The 17660-nt window shown below is 38.0% G+C and overlaps 1 protein-coding gene across 1 annotated transcript in view; it reads right to left on the minus strand.

Annotated features, from left to right (window-relative positions):
* Positions 1–17660, minus strand: part of frmd3 (FERM domain containing 3) — a 163537-nt gene that overhangs the window by 1541 nt on the left and 144336 nt on the right. Inside the window, exons 13-14 of the mRNA XM_061901376.1 lie at positions 16919–17043; positions 1847–2081 (exon numbers count right to left, since the gene is read on the minus strand). Of these exons, the coding sequence (XP_061757360.1) occupies positions 1847–2081; positions 16919–17043 (360 nt within the window). The remainder of the gene's footprint in view (positions 1–1846; positions 2082–16918; positions 17044–17660) is intronic.

Here is a 17660-nt window from a genome sequence, read left to right on the forward strand (position 1 = left end):
ACGTTATGACAGACCGCCTTAAAAAACATAATGCAATTTTACATTTTTTCTATGAAGGGTAAAACACTGAATATTGACAAAATATCAAGTGAAAACGCAACAAAAATGCAACAAACAGTGAAATACTTTGTTGTGAAAGTCTCCTTCCGCGTCGGTAACAAACGCTTCTCGCCCACACTGTTTGGTGCCTCGTCTGAGCTGCTGTGATGTAGATCAGTGGGTGTCTTTTTTTTGTGATGTACCCCCTGTGAACATTTTTTTTAATTCAAGTACCCCCTAATCAGAGCAAAGCCTTTTTGGTTGAAAAAAATAGATAAAGAAGTAAAATACAGCACTATGTCATCAGTTTCTGATTTATTAAAATGCAAAATATTGCTAATTTGTAGTGGTCTTTCTTGAACTATTTGGAAAAAAAGATATAAAAACAACGAAAAACTTGTTGAAAAATAAACAAGTGGTAAATGGTAAATGGGTTGTACTCGTATAGCGCTTTTATACCCCTTTTTAAGGAGTCCAAAGCGCTTTGACAGTATTTCCACATTCGCCCATTCACACACACATTCACACTGATGGCGGTGATTCAATTATAAATAAAGATTTCTACACATGGAAGTAATCATCAACTTAGAGTGCCCTCTTTGGGGATTGTAATAGAGATCCATCTGGATTCATGAACTTAATTCCAAACATTTCTTCACAAAAAAAGAAATCTTTAACATCAATATTTATGGAACATGTCCACAAAAGAATCTAGCTGTCAACACTGAATATTGCATTGTTGCATTTCATTTCACAGTTTATGAACTTACATTCATATTTTGTTGAAGTATTATCCAATAAATATATTTGTAAAGGATTTTTAAATTGTTGCTATTTTTAGAATATTTAAAAAAAATCTCTTGTACCCCTTTTGGCATACCTTCAAGTACCCCCATTTGAGAACCACTGCTCTAAATCACTGCTCTAGACGAAGTGGCTGGGGAGAGGGAAGTCTGGGTTTCCCTGCTTAGGCTGTTGCCCCCGCGACCCGACCTTGGATAAGCGGAAGAAGATGGATGGATGGATGCTATAAATCTGTGTTTTTCAACCTTTTTTGAGCCAACGCACAGTTTTTGTGTTGAATAAATTCAGAGGCACACAACCAACCGAAATCATTAAAAAACGAAGCTCAGTTGATGGTAGAAAGTCATTGTCGCAAATGTTGGATATGACTTTAAAGCATAACCAAGCATGCATCACTATAGCTCTTGTCTCAAAGTAGATGTACTGTCACTACCTGTCACATCGCGCCCTGACTTAATTTGAGTTTTTTTGTGTGTAGTCTTTTAGTTCTTGTCTTGTGCTCCAATTTTGTTTTGTTTTTTTCTCTTTTTGAAATTTTATTTCCTGTTGCAGTTTCATGTCTTCCTTTGAGCGATATTTCCCGCATCTACTTTGCTTTAACAATCAAGAATATTTCCGTTATTTTTATCCTTCTTTGTGGGGACATTGTTGATTTTCATGTGATGTCATGTTGTGGACGCCGTCTTTGCTCCACAGTAAGTCTTTGCTGTCGTCCAGCATTCTAGTTTTGTTTACTTTTGCAGCCAGTTCAGTTTTAGTTTCGTTCTGCATAGCCTTCCCTAAGCTTCAATGCCTTTTCTTAGAGGCACTCACCTTTTGTTTATTTTTGGTCTAAGCATTAGATACCGTTTTACCTCCATGTTGCCTCCCGCTGTTTGCGACATCTACAAAGCAATTAGCTACCTGATGCCACCTACTGATATGGAAGAGTATTTCACGGCTAATCTGCCGAGTAGTGGAACAAGAAACCTATAACAACCAAGTTGACATTTTGCATACATACCTGTAAACCAGCTCAGAGATGGTTAGCGCCCCAGAGGCCTCATCATCTTCCTCCGTTTCACTTCCCACTTTGGGCGTCTGCGGTCGGATATTGCAGGTCTCCATGGCAACATGGGGAGGCGGCAGGTCTGACGCAGAGTTGTCTCCGTCGATGCTTTGCAGTTGTTCGGATTCTGCAGGAGCGGTTGACGGTTTGATGGGGGGCAACGCCGCCGAGTCCTGCATAGCCACAATGCCTGGTGGGGGACACACGTCATAAGTCCCAGTATTTAACTAAGATGAGTTGTAATTCATTAAAACAATAGAAACCAAATGCATTATGTAATAATAATAATAATAAATGTAATAGTTTCGCTGAACACAAGACAATAATGACTTTGTATGTGAGCTGTGTGCTTGGTATTTTTATGTATTTTATGTATTTTTATCATGATCCGCGATCCGGATCATGTTTTGTTTAGTTATGTTCTGTTAGTTTTGGACTCCCTTAGTTCCTGTTTTTGTCATGTCTGTGTGATCCTGTTTTGTTTTTTGGACACTCAGTATCTGTTTTTGCACTTCCTTGTTTGTTTTGTTACCATGACTACCCATTAGTTTTCACCTGTCCTCATGTCACGCACCTGTCTCACGTTTTGCACTCGCACACCTGTTTTCACCGATTGTGTCAATGGTATTTAAGCCGGTCTGTTTCTGTTGTTCTTCTTGTCAACAACACCATCTATCACTATCTCCTCTACTCATGTCATGCCATGTTACCTCTTCTGCCTTTGTGCAAGTTTTGTTTCATTAGTCAAGTTTGTTCTCCGCCATTGTGCGCGCCTTTTGTTTGCTTCCTTTTTTGTAGTTAGAGTTAAAGTAAAAGATGTCATTACCTTCGCGCCGTGTCCACTCCATTCGCTTTGCACCTTGGGAAAAAAATCCACGCCCAAGTCCAAGTCTTGACAGTTTTGTGCACTTTGGGTGTTTGTTTTGGTCACCATGGGTTTTAATTGGTTTCACCTGCCTCTGATTAGTGCTCGGCACGTTCACCTGCTGTTGAGTACTAATCAGAGCTATTTATTCACGTTGCTCGCCATTTTGTCATATGTGGGGGGTCGGGTCGAGGTTTGTTCTCCCGGAATGCAGTACGGACAGCTCCGGACGACAGCGTGAGGTAGGAGATGATTTATTAATTATAAATAAAACACGTACCAAAAAGATAGAAACAAACAACAGAAAAACGTGCCGATCACACGGGAAGCTAAGGCAACAACTAAGAACAGGAATCAGAATCAGAATACACCAACGTGACAATTGCATACCGCAAACAATGAAGCCACACCGACTGTGGCAAACAACGTGAATAAATACCTCTGATTAGTGCTCAACAGCAGGTGAGATCCAATTAACACCCATGGTAACCAAAACAAACACCGAAAGTGCACAAAACAGGAATTAAGGGAGTCCAAAACTAACAGAACATAACTAAACAAAACATGATCCATATCACGGATCATGACAATCCATTTATCTATGTTCTTCTGTGTTTATGTGTTCGCAATGTACAATGACAATGAAGATATATTCTATTCCAGGGGTCACCAACCTTTTTGAAACCAAGAGCTACTTCTTGGGTACTGATTAATGTGAAGGGCTATCAGTTTGATACACACTTAAATAAATTGCCAGAAATAGCCAATTTGCTCAATTTACCTTTAATAACTATATATATATATATAACTATATATATATATATATATATATATAGAGAGAGAGAGAGAAATGGGTATTTCTGTCTGTCATTTTGTGTACATTTGTTTTTCCTTTTAAGGAAGGTTTTTTTGTAGAGAATAAATGATGAAAAAAAACACTTAATTGAACGGTTTAAAAGTGGAGAAAACAGGAGAAAAATGAAAATTAAATACAGAAACATAGTTTATCTTCAATTTGGACTCTTTAAAATACAAAATTCAACCAGAAAATAGAAGACAAAAACTATCTAATTTGAAGCTTTTTGAAAAAATTAAAAAAAAAAAAATTATGGGTCAACATTAGTAATTTTTCCTGATTAAGATTAATTTTAACATTTTGATGACATGTTTTAAATAGGCTAAAATCCAATCTGCATTTTGTTAGAATATATAACAAATTGGACCAAGCTTTATCTCTAACAAAGACAAATCGTTATTTCTTCTAGATGTTCCAGAACAAATATTTTAAAAGAAATTCAAGACTTTGAATTAAGATTTAAAGTTGATTTGAAAGATTTTCTAGATTTGCCAGAATAAATGTTTTGAATTTTAATCATAATAAGTTTGAAGAAATATTTCACAAATATTCTTCGTCAAAAAAACAGAAGCTAAAATGAAGAATTAAATTAAAATGTATTTATTATTTTTCAGAATAAAAAAATAAATTTACTTGAACATTGATTTAAATGGTCAATAAAGAGGAAGGAATTTAAAAGTTAAAAAGGTATATGTGTTTAGAAATCCTAAAATCATTTTTAAGGTTGTATTTTTTCTCTAAAATTGTCTTTCTGAAAGTTATAAGAAGCAAAGAAGAAAAAAATAAATTAATTTATTTAAACAAGTGAAGACCAAGTCTTTAAAATATTTTCTTGGATTTTCAAATTCTATTTGAGGTTTGTCTCTCTTGGAATTAAAAATGGCGAGCAAAGCGAGACCAGCTTGCTAGTAAATAAATAAAATTAAAAAAAAGAGGCAGCTCAATGGTACAGTAAGTGCTGCTATTTGAGCTATTTTTAGAACAGGCCAGCGGGCGACTCATCTGGTCCTTACGGGCTACCTGGTGCCCGCGGGCACTGCGTTGGTGACCCCTGTTCTATTCTATTCAACAACGAATAACAATCATATTTTTCCAAGAGGAATTAAATTACTAATGCATATTATATTTAATGATACTGTAGTAAATTGAATATTTCAGTGAACACGTTTCATTATGCATATCAGCCACATTGTGGCGCTCAGATGCTTGTTAAGAAGAGCAAACAGAGGTGCAAAGAGCATACAGACAATAATAATCTGTAACGGCCACCAAAAAAAAAAGCAGTTCCTTAAACTGTCATAATAACAGTTTGTGTTGTCTACTTTCCTGTAGGGAGAGATTATATTTTGTGCCACTGGGTCAAGAGGTTCCCCCTTTGTGTAAATTCAAGTGTGGATTAGCAAGGTGTTGACAAGCATCACAGGACATAACTGGACCAACAAGCCCACTCTATCCCCCCCCAACTTAATCCATTTGAGACAGCTGGATATATTTTTACACAGACACACGCACGCACGCAGGCACGCACACACACACACACACACACGTACATACATACATACATACACACACGCACGCTTGTAATAGTTACTAGCATTCAAAATGAAATTGCTTGCAAAACAGCAATAATTTACATCCTGCATACAAAACATGGAGAACAATCATTACATTTTGGCAAAAGAAGACATTAATGGATTAAAATTATTATATTTAAATAAGTATTATTTGTAAACTATATATATATTTGTGGAGAGGCGGGGCCAGCATTCCGGCAGCAAGGGAGGGCACGGCCCAAGATGACGAGGAGGAGGCGTGGACGCAATCGTGATCAGGTGCGCGGAGCGCCCAGCTGGGCACAATTAAATAATCTTCGCGCACTCTGTAAAAGGGCGAGAGCCAGAAACGTAGAAGAGGGAGGCGAGGACCAGAGACGAAGCCAGAGAGAAGCGGATGTGGAGCGAGCGCGGAAGCGAAAGAGAGCCGGAGGAAGAAGTAGACGCGGCCGGCTGAAAAGCAAAAGCTGAAAGGTTTTATTGAAAAATAAAACAAAAGCCACAAACTGCTCGACGTAATGTCTATCGTTGGTGGTCCATGGAACCTGGACGATGAAAGTCTGTCACAATATTTATTTCATATTTTAAACATTAATTAAATGAATTATTACATATATATTAAATTAAAAGCAAAGTGTAGTCCAGTAACTGCTAAAATGCATCTATTTTCTACTCAAAATAATGCATCATGTGTTGTATAGAAAAACCTCTTAATAACACTGATAACAATCTTATAACATCACACCGGTCGCTTTAATCAAAAAACAGAATGTCGCTAAGCGCTGTTTAAGATTATAATGCGATTATCACTATGAACTAATGCCAGTGTAGCCATCTTAAATTACCAGCCCATGTCCTGGTAATTAGATATTTGACAGGTTAGCAAAATGCACTGCAGACCACCTGATGATTATGATAGGAGTTGAGAGATATCAGAGGCGCGGGGAGGGAGGGAGGGAGTGGAAAAAGTGAGGAGCAGAGTGGAGGACGGCTACCATGGCAACAGTCAACACAAAGGCCACGGTGAGGAGAAGGGAATGGAGTTGGGAAAATAACAACATTAATGTAATAAAGAGTGATATACTGGTGAAATGAAACAACACTGATGAGTACAAAGCTGTGGAATTCGAGTAAAACTAAACATAAAGACGGCAACTAGCAAAACACAGGAAGTTGTTCTCACTGCAAACAAGTGCAATTTTAACATTTTTTATTTGACAGAAGGGCATTGAAGGGTGCTATTATAGAAGTTTAGTCAAAATGCAGTAATATGTTTTTAGGTGCCTTTCTTGGAGTGGGAGTCCTGGTATAAAGTTTTAAGACGTCCATTTAGTCACTGTACAATGCAAGCAGTAGCCTGGTTCGCATTGCCGGCATCAAGTCAACATTGGATTTTAACAGTGAAAGCTACACTTGGTTCTCCGTCCTTTATTGAACGTTTATGAACAGGTCTACTTTGGCGACCTGAGAATAACAGTAAATAATGTAAAAAACACGTTACTTACCACTGTAATTACCAGACTACAATACTCTTCATTCAATGATTGTAAATAATGTAAAAACAAGAGTATGAAGAAGTCATACTGTTCCATTACCTTTGTTCATACTACTGTCACTACTCAACTGCCAAAGAACTTTAGACACCTTAATATTTGTTGCTTTCTATTGATGGAGATAGATATCTTTTTAAATCCTAGTCATATTTTAGAACAGCTAAGTAATAGCCATGCGTAGACCTTGAATGTTGGAATGTAGCGAGAAGTCATAACACTCTTCTTATCTCAAATGTCCCAGGCTTAGGAGGAGGGGGAGAGGAGAAGAAGGGGGGAGAGTGAGAGGGGGTAAGAGGCGAAACTTCCGTAGTACGGTCAGATCAACTAGGGAGATGCAATTTGTATGTGTATGTGCATAGTTGGTCTCCCAAAGCTTTGGATTAAAAACGATCAGAATAAGCTACTCTGCCTGGGATTCATTTATAACCATCTTATGTGTCATCTAACGAATCTGGGGCGGTGACTGGCAGAAGACCGGTTCAGAACACAACACTATACTGTACATACTGTAATACTATTTGATATTGCACTGGTATTGTATTTGACTACTGTACTTCTACTTGTACTGATACTTTTACCATAACAACTGTGACTTATTGTACAACTTAATTGTCTTGTAATTAATGTTCATCCATTTTTGTATTTAGTGTATTAGATTCTGCAACTAGTGATTGGATCCCACTGTACGCAATATCTGAAGAGCATGGTAAAAAGCATTTCACTGTGGTGTAGTCTGCATGTGACGAATAAACTTTGAACCTTGAACCTTGAGTTTGCGGATGATAGCTTCATCCAAATTCCTGCCTTTAATAGGACGGTTTTCAGTGGAATCTATGCATCCAAATTGGAGGCCATTGTTTCCAGTGGGAAAATGGTAGATTACAGCAATGGTGTTGAATGTCCTGCCTCAGGTGAACGGGTTTGCTTGTCTTGAACTCACAAGAAAAACTCCCAAATGAAGACTTCTTTTGGAATAAGAGATTAAATATATGTAACAAAAAATAAGTCCTTCATTCAATTTCTATAAATTGTGTCTGGTCTTGATCAAATGCCGTCAAAACGGTTATATGGTCTTGGTCATGAGTGCGGTAAGGAAAGATCGAAAGATAGGCAAGATGGATTGCTGCAGCTATCTTGTCAAGGGAGAACCGAAGTCAAAGCTCTTGATTTACCGGTCAATCGATGATGCAAAAAGCAGGAGACGGTAGGGTCACCCAGAGGGATACAAGGTCTATTGCTTTTCAATTCCGAGAGAAACCAGCTGAAGCTCTAATTTGGATACTTTCTGGTCGTCCAGATGAGAATGACGTAGGATACACTAGTTGGACTTTGTCTCGCTCGCAGTTGGCCTGGGAACCCCTCCGGTTCTTCCCAGTGGGTCTGGAGGAGGCGGCCATAGACAGGAAAGTCTGGACTTCTGATCTTAAATTCTTGCTGATGTAACTTGATGGACTGATGGATGGATAGACATTTTGTTAAAACCTATAAATATCCTGAAGACTACATATCTTAGTTCATGTCTGGAGACACTCACCCTTGGACTTTTCCCCTCTTAAAATGAAAGTAATCCTGAGTTGTGTAGGCCATCACCTAAAAGAGATGCCTAAGGAAATTTGAGTTCAGCTCAAGGACAGTACAGCAGAGTGGAAACCTGCCAGGAAGTGAAACATCACACTGCTCGGGTCTGAATGTCTCCTTCAGGAGATTTAAAGAGGCTTAATGTTGGGAGCGCAATTGACATCGCTGAGTGATTTCACTTCAACTGAGAGGACGATCCCACCGCATTCCCTTAAGAAAAATGTTGTTACGTCATGGATGTTAAACTCTTTTACTGGCATCTTTCAACTTATTCTTTAAACCAGATCTAAAGCATGATAGCAGGCTTTTGGATGCACCTTCCTCACCACTGTTGAGGGATAGACTCAGAGACAGACAGTTAGCTGGATAACGAAAATGAGTCATTGACACTTGCAGGCTAATATTAGTTTACAGTATCAGCATTGTAGCCTGTTGGTTATTAACGGCCTCAAGAGCCACTTAAGTCATAAAACAACGCATGCTGGAGTCTTCCATCAATAAATGGAATAGTGGTGATTCACACACGTGCACGTCCCCGGAGAACATTGCAATGATTGACCACATTTACACTTTGAACCATCCGGTTGCCACAACAAACTACACGACAACTCGGGGCGAAACCAACTCATTGTTGCTTCATGTGTCTACTTATCTTACTTGGCTCCAGCGCATTCCTCTGAAGTCCAGCACTGATCCCAGCCACGCCGCTCCCTTGGCCCACCAGCCGCACATACACATCCCGCGCTGTGTGGTTGGCGATGCGGAGATGGAGGCTACGCTGGGTGGTTATCTTTACTTGGCACCTCAAAGCCTGGGCCACGACCACCGAAGATGATGATGGCATCTCCGCTAAGGCCTCCGTCTGGTGGGGGTGGTACACTTCCAGTCGTCCGGCTTCTAGCTCCTGTATCCCCTCACCCTCCAGCTGTACCGGCGGCTCACTCTTGTTGGTTCCATCGCTTCCCCCCAGCTCCAAACCACTCTGGCCTGCATTTGCGCCATTTAGGTGCTCAAAAACCTCCATTGTTGAGTTAAGTCTGATGCTCAGACCCACTGCATGGCGCCTACATCAATTGACATCTGAACACACACACTTGGGCAATACAGACCAGATACATTCTCTCTCTCACTGGGATCCATAGACATGGCCGCCCCGCCAGTGAATGTCAGCGATGTTAACAAAGACTGCAGGGGCATTAGAGGCAGATCAGTCTTAAAGCCGCTGGTTCTAAATATAACCAGGTGGTCCTGGAGGGAGAGGGGCAGCTAATCTAAGTGTGATTACAAAGCAGCAGGCCTGACCCCGGATGGGGTAGGGGATCACTTTCCTCTTCCTTTCTTCAAGTCGGTCTTTATTAAGGTCTTTCCTCGTCTTCACCTTCAAGCTTCTCAGTAGGGCTGGGCGATATATCGATATACACGATATATCGCGGGTTTGTCTCTGTGCGATATACAAAATGACTATATCGTGATATTCGAGTATAAATTCTCACGCAGTTGATTTTAGCGACATTACACTACAGGCTCTCCCCACTCTTTGTTGTCGCTCCTTCTCTTGTACGTCACATACGTATACACCCTCGCGGAGTAGAGAAGTAGCAGCACGGGTAACGTTAGCTGTGATGCTAGCGGAGCCGTGCGAGTGGTAATACGAGAGAAAGAAGTTGCGAACCTGGTAACAAATGAAGGAAGAATTAATTCCCAAGAAAAACAGCAGAGCGTCCATCGTCTAGCGGTGGTTTGGCTTCAAGTGGGAATATGACGAACAGACAACCGTAATATGTCAAGTGTGGGGCAAAAGCGTTGCTACAAAAAGTAGCATTACTGCTAATATGTAGCATCATTTGAAAAGTCACCTACTAGAGAATGAAGAGTGCTTACTCCGCATGTCAACATGTCCATCCGGTGCCACACCATCAAAATGCCGAGGCAAACATTTCCTGATCAACACCGTATGAAAAAAATAGTCAACAACAAAAGGAGATAATGTCAGCAATAACCTACCACATAGCAAAGGATGAACACTATTTGATTTCCTATTATGCAGCTCATTTTTATTTGACGCTTATTGAAATATCTTGTGTGACATCATGCACAAAAGTGCACTTTGTTTTAAATTATTGTAGTGGCGTTCTGTACAAAGAGTGCACTTTTAATTTACTGCTGTTTGATACGTCATCTTAGTGACATCATGCACAAAAGTGCACTAATAGCTTGTTTTAAAATGTCTCTGACAATCTTGCACTTTCTGTTTTGAAATGACATGAATGTTTGTGCCACTGTTTAATAACTGTTTAATAAATACAGTTTTGGTCAATTGATTTAGTTGTGATTTCCCTCTCTGCATGGAAGTTTAAAATGAGCACATATTAATGCAGTATGAACAAGAATGTTTTAATGTAGACACCTAGAATCATCATACTGCTGTGATTATATGTATCAAGTGTTCATTCAAGGCTAAGGTTAAATATCGAGATATATATCGTATATCGTGATATGGCCTAAAGATATCGAGATATTAAAAAAAGGCCATATCGCCCAGCCCTATTTCTAAGCACTGTCTGAATTGATATGGTGCATTATACTTCCAGAAAAAGGTGCATCCATCCTTACAGTCACCATGGAGTTCACATGCCTTGTGAGGTGCACCATGGTGTAACTCTCCTACTCTGACCCGCTGCTTGAGAAGGCGTAACATTTATCAGAACACGCACCCCTACTGCGTTGCCTTATTTTTTTGACAAGTACACCACATTTTGATGCTGTTATTAAACCTCTAAATTTGTCCCCCATAAGTCAGATAGACTTTATATTACACACAGAGTTCAATGCACTCTACAACACCAACACTGTAACTTTAGGGTGTTAAGCACAATTGCCACATACTCAGTGGCCTAGTGGTTAGAGTGTCTGCCCTGAGATCGGTAGGTTGTGGGTTCAAAACCCCAGCTGAGTCATACCGCTCTTTAGCGCTACCTTGTGGCTACCTGGAGCTTTTTTAAAGAATGTATGAAAATGGAAAAAGATGAGGACATTTTTTTTTCCGTTTGTTTTAATATGGTTTCTGTAGGGACAGCATGGTGTAAGAGAGGGGTTGGTGCGTCTGCCTCACAACACGGAGGTCCTGAGTAGTCCTGGGTTCAATCCTGAGCTCGGGATCTTTCTGTGTGGAGTTTGCATGTTCTCCCCGAGACCGCGTGGGTTCCCTCCGGGTACTCCGGCTTCCTCCCACTTCCAAAGACATGCACCTGGGGATAGGTTGATTGGCAACACGAAATTGGCCCTAGTGTGTGAATGTGAGTGTGAATGTTGTCTGTCTATCTGTCTTAGCCCTGTGATGAGGTGGCGACGTGTCCCGTGTGTACCCCGCCGTCCGTCCGATTGTAGCTGAGATAGGCTCCTGCGCCCTCTGGGACTCCGAAGGGAATAAGCGGTAGAAAATGGATGAATGGAATAATTTTTTGAACGCGAAAAAAAAAAATGCTTCTATTTGGTAGAGTACGGTTTTCGTTTCATTTTGGAACAAATTACTAACAAAAACCGAGGTACAGTACCAGTGTAGAATGGAATTGTACTGTGCCTCTGTTCAAGACAATCCAGCAGTTTCCTTGATTACACAAAATGATTGCCTAATAGGACGTGCCAGACATGGTAATGAAATCCAATCCATAGGAGGTCACCATCGCCATAGTGTGTGTTGACCTTGTATGATGGCTAAGAAAACAAGCTGCGTAAACAAGGTCGTTACCGACGACGGGTTAGCTTCCGCTTTCCACCTTCTTATGTCGAGAGATTAGAGTTCTGAATATAGACGGTGATTCTAGACGTTGAGGACACTGTATCCCGATGTCCTTGAAGCACAGTAGAGTTGTTGACGCTTCCAAAGTGAGGTTGTGATGAAAACCACGTTGACTGAACGACACTTAATGTAGACCTGGATAGCCAATGATTTTCTCCCTGCATTGAGAGACATACTATTCAACATTTGTCCAAATAATCAAAAAGAAAAGAATGGTGGAGCTTGATGCTCTGTGATGTCCACTTCCTGTAATAGGCTACGGAACACAAGCTCACATGTGTTACACTGATCCTCACTTCCTCCTGTGATGCTTCATCAGAACACCCTCTTTAAGCCTTCTTGCATGCGCTCTTCCAACACGTGTTCCTATGCCCCAGGGGTCTCACATTGTCTGGTATCGTCTTACCTTCTACTCTTCCTACCTGAGTTTGAACGCTTTAACCAGATAACGGGTCACAAGGGAGAGAGTATGGGATAATAACAAAAAGTACGATGATGATGGATGGGAGCATGCAAATGAAAAATCATAGGGGAAATTATAGACCGTGGACTGAGAAGGTGATGTCCTGAGGTTATTCATCAAATCTCATGGCAGCCAATGGCAACTACTAACCACTTTAAACTGTTGGCTACATTTTTTCCATGAGCTATCATTATGTGGGTGCATATTTAACACATTTTCTTTATATGCCTTTTTTTCTTTTTTTTTACAATATAATTATATATTTTTTTATTTCACTGTATAACGATAAACCACAGAAACCTTGGCTATGTATATATATATATATATATATATATATATATATATATATATATATATATATATATATATATATATATATATATATATATATATATTATATTATATAAATATATATATATATATAGACATATATATATGTATATATATTTTTTTTTTTTAAATTTTATTTCACTGTATAGCGGATAAACCACAGAAACCTTGCCTATATATATATATCTATATATCTATATATATATGTATATATTATATGTATATGTATATATATATATATATATATATATATATATGTGGTTTAATCGTTATACAGTGCTTAATACCGGGGTAGCGCAAAATATACGTTAGGTCAGGAAAAAAATACAAGACTCTATATTGGGGGTCAGCAACCCGTGGCTCGAGAGCCGCATGCGGCTCTTTAGCGCTGCCGTAGTGGCTCCCTGGAGCTTGTTCAAAGATGAGTGAAAAGGGAAAATGATCTCACTGTTTAAATTAAACATACTTCACTGCTGAGTGGATTTGGCAAGCACTGTTTTGTCTTACTAATTCCCTTCTGCCTCATTTTGTCCACCAAATGTTTTATGCTGTGCATGGATGCACAAAAGGTAAGCTTTGTTGATTTTATTGATTCGCCGGATTGCTTATTAGGCATATTTGGCCAATCCATGACTGCAAGCTAATCGATGCTAACATGCTATTTAGGCTAGCTGTATTGCATCATGATGCTTCGTTTGTAGGTATATTTGAGCTCATTTAATTTCCTTGACGTATGTCCTCTGTGTATTTAATTTATATTTATATTTGCATGTCTCATGACACATTATCTGTACGTAACATTGGCTGCATTTCTCATAGTTGTTTGTGTGCCATGTTGGTCCAGACCCCAGCAAACGTTACCCAGCTTGCTAAGATTGTAATTAATCGATTAGAAGAAGACAGTCTGCAGTTTCCATTAACTTGGACACACACATCTATACCTTCGGCCATTCTGAGCCAGTAATTTCCAGAAGTTATCTCACCCTCTGAGAAGCTTTCATTTTACTAATGATTTACAATGTTGCAAAAATGTGTAGAAGGAAAATTAAAATACAACATTTTTGTCAATGAAGATTTGCATCAACCTTTAACTGTAGGCTAGTATAGCTAATATAGACACTTACATCATGTGTTGCCTTCCTTATAACACTTATATAAGGATTTTTATTTTTTGCGGCTCTAGAAATATTTTTTTTTGTATTTTTGGTCCAAAATGGCTCTTTCATCATTTTGGATTGCCGACCCTTGGGCTATATCATCCCTACAAGCCTGTTTCGCAGGTTTTCTTGCTCGTCAGGGGATTTTATTGAAGTGTTTGTGGCTGTTACATACAAACATATATAGGGTACATCACATGGGGGTTTAGCCATTGTTACACAGTAGTGCCTTGTTTGATGAAACCAGTTTGTTGCGTTTGTTTGAAGTGGACATGCAGGGGTGGTGTATAATAAAAACATTTTCTTTCAGGCACAGGCTACATATGTTAGCTGAACTGTTGTATGGTGAGATAAATGCAAAAATTCGCCATGTAATGGCGTGATTATTTGTATTGTTTTTAGGAGTCCATATGTATTTACTTAGCTCTGTAGAGTTCTTGAGTTGGCTTGTAGGGATGATATAGCCTCTGTATTTTTTGCTAACCTAAGGAATATAATGTATACGCACACGCACGCACGCACACACACACACACACACACACACACATACATATATATATATATATATATACAAACATATATACACATATATACACACACATATATATACGCACACACATACGTATATATACATACATATATGTATATATATGTATATATATACATACATATATACACACATATATACACACACATATGTGTATATATACATACATATATGTATATATATATATATATATATACATATATATATACATATACACATATACATACATACATACATGTATATATATATATGTATGTATGTATGTATGTATATATATATGTATGTATGTATGTATGTATGTATGTATGTATATATATATATATATATATATATATATATATATATATATATATATATATATATATATATATATATATAGTCAGTGGGTGTAAATTATTGGCCCCAAACATGCAAAATAATAATAATTTAAAAAAAGTAAACTAGAAACTACTTGTCAGGTAACTGATTCAGGCCTCATGTGATCTTACGGTCATGAATCGTACTGTATTTTACATGTTAATATTTGTAAGAAAATACCCCAATAACAAATACAGAATAGTAATTTTTTTTCTTTTCATTACATTTTTAAGAATTGTTTGTCTAATAAATAAAAAATATTACAATGATACATAATATATTTTTTCTAAAAACACTGAATTAAAATCACGTAAAAATAGCAAAAAAGTAAAACATGAATAAATGAATGATATAGTTATTGATAAAAAAAAAATCAATATATTTCTAAGAAAAGTTTTTCTAAAATAATAAAATAATTTGAATTATGTAAAATATTTCAAATGCATAAATAAATAATCAAATATAGATTAAAATCATGCAAAATAATATATTTTTGAAGTATTATAAATCTAAAAAAAAAATGTTTTTTGGGAAAAAAAAAAAAGATAATTTCAATCATGAAAAATATTTTTTTCCCCTAAAAAAAAGTATGAATCATGCGAAATAGTAATCATTTTTAAAAATCAAAATACAAAATAATGATAAAGTTACTGATACAAGCCTTGTGTTACCTTATGGTCATTAGTAGTACTGCATTATACATGTTAATATTTGTAAGAAAATACCCCAATAACAGATACGGAATATTTAGTTTTACCCTTTAATTATATTTTTAAGAAATCTTTGTCTAATGAATAAAAAACATTGCAATCATACAAAGTATATTTTTTCTAAAAACACTGAATTAAAATCACGTAAAAATAATAGCAAAAAAGTAAAAACATGACTAAATGAATTATGCAGTTATTGATAAAAAAAAATCTACATATTTCTAAGAAAGGTTTTTCAAAAATAATACAAATATTTTCAATTATGATACATATTTCAAATGCATAAATAAATAATCAAATATAGATTAAAATCATGAAAAATAATATTTTTTGTAAAGTAGTATTAAAATGAATTATGAAGTCACTGATATAAGCCTCGTGTGACTTGATGGTCATCAGTAGCACTGCATTTTTCATGTTAGCATGTACTGTATAAACGATATATCTCTAAAGACCTCAACGAAGAGAAGATGACAGCACGCAGACGAAGCAGAAACAAGGCAAAATCGCAAGGCCCCAGCACATTCCGTCACGTATTATGCATCCTGGACCTGCTTTGCATACTATATGTGACCACTCCTTTTAGAGGCGGCCTCGGGATGTTGACTATGGAACTCCTGAATAAATAGAGGGAGGCAGGAGCTAAACCTTAGAGCGTAGGGCGAGACTGTGACTAAGTGTGCAGCTCCATGTGTTCTCCTCATGAGCTAAATTGAACTCTGCCTCTGCATGAGTCCTTGCTTCTTGTCTGTTTAATAGATGTTATCACTGTTTGAACCTGACACTTACCAAAAAGTCAACAGCGGTACACAAGGGATAATCCAAATAATAATACAATTTTAACACACAAACGTCAAATTGCACTTTGAACATTTCCACGCTCATATAACAAGAGGGGGTGCTGGAGTAACACAACAAGTACTTTATGTTAGTTCATTATCATTATTATGCCATGTGACTACATTCCATGCTTCGTCTGAGGCCTCTGGTGTCGCAAACTGTACATTGAAATGTTAAAGTCACACACACACAAACAGACACGCGCAGACATGGTGGTCCCCTCAGGGAAGATCATGGGAATGGTAATTTTAGCATGCAGCAGTTGTCGTCTCCAGGGAGACCAGACTGATGGAGGGACGGGAGCATCAGCTGCTCAATTAGAGGTCTGTGTGAGGGGCTTATACGGGAGAGAACACATGAGGCCCTCTCCCTGCGGGATGTGTGTGTGTGTGTTTGTCTAACGAGGAACATCCGCTTACCGTTTTCCATGGCCGCCTCTTCATACTCAGTGGTGGAGGGCAGTGCTGGTACCAAAGGTTCCATGTTCATGATGAGGTTCTTATGGCTCAAAGAGTTGAAGCTTCTACTTTGGCCGAACTGAGCTCTGAAAATGCAAAACATTATCCAGGACTTTAGTTGGGTTTTAGAGAAAAAGGAAAACTGCAATCAGTAGAAATTTGACATATAGTTACTTAGAGCTACAAACCCCGTTTCCATATGAGTTGGGAAATTGTGTTGGATGTAAATATAAACGGAATACAATGATTTGCAAATTGTTTTCAACCCATATTCAATTGAATGTACTACAAAGACAATATATTTGATGTTCAAACTCATAAACTTGTTTTTTTTTTTTGCAAATAATAATTAACTTAGAATTTCATGGCTGCAACTCAGTATTCTTCTTCCTCCAAACACGACAAGTTGAGTTTATACCAAAAAGTTATATTTTGGTTTCATCTGACCACATGACATTCTCCCAATCCTCTGCTGTATCATCCATGTATCCATTTTGGTATAAACTCAACTTGTCGAGTTTGGAGGAAGAAGAATACTGAGTTGCATCCCAAGAACACCATACCTACTGTGAAGCATGGGGGTGGAAACATCATGCTTTGGGGCTGTTTTTCTGCTAAGGGGACAGGACGATTGATCCATGTTAAGGAAAGAATGAATGGGGCCATGTATCGTGAGATTTTGAGCCAAAACCTCCTTCCATCA

This window comes from Nerophis ophidion, linkage group LG01, assembly GCF_033978795.1.
Source record: "Nerophis ophidion isolate RoL-2023_Sa linkage group LG01, RoL_Noph_v1.0, whole genome shotgun sequence".
Lineage (NCBI taxonomy): Eukaryota > Metazoa > Chordata > Actinopteri > Syngnathiformes > Syngnathidae > Nerophis > Nerophis ophidion.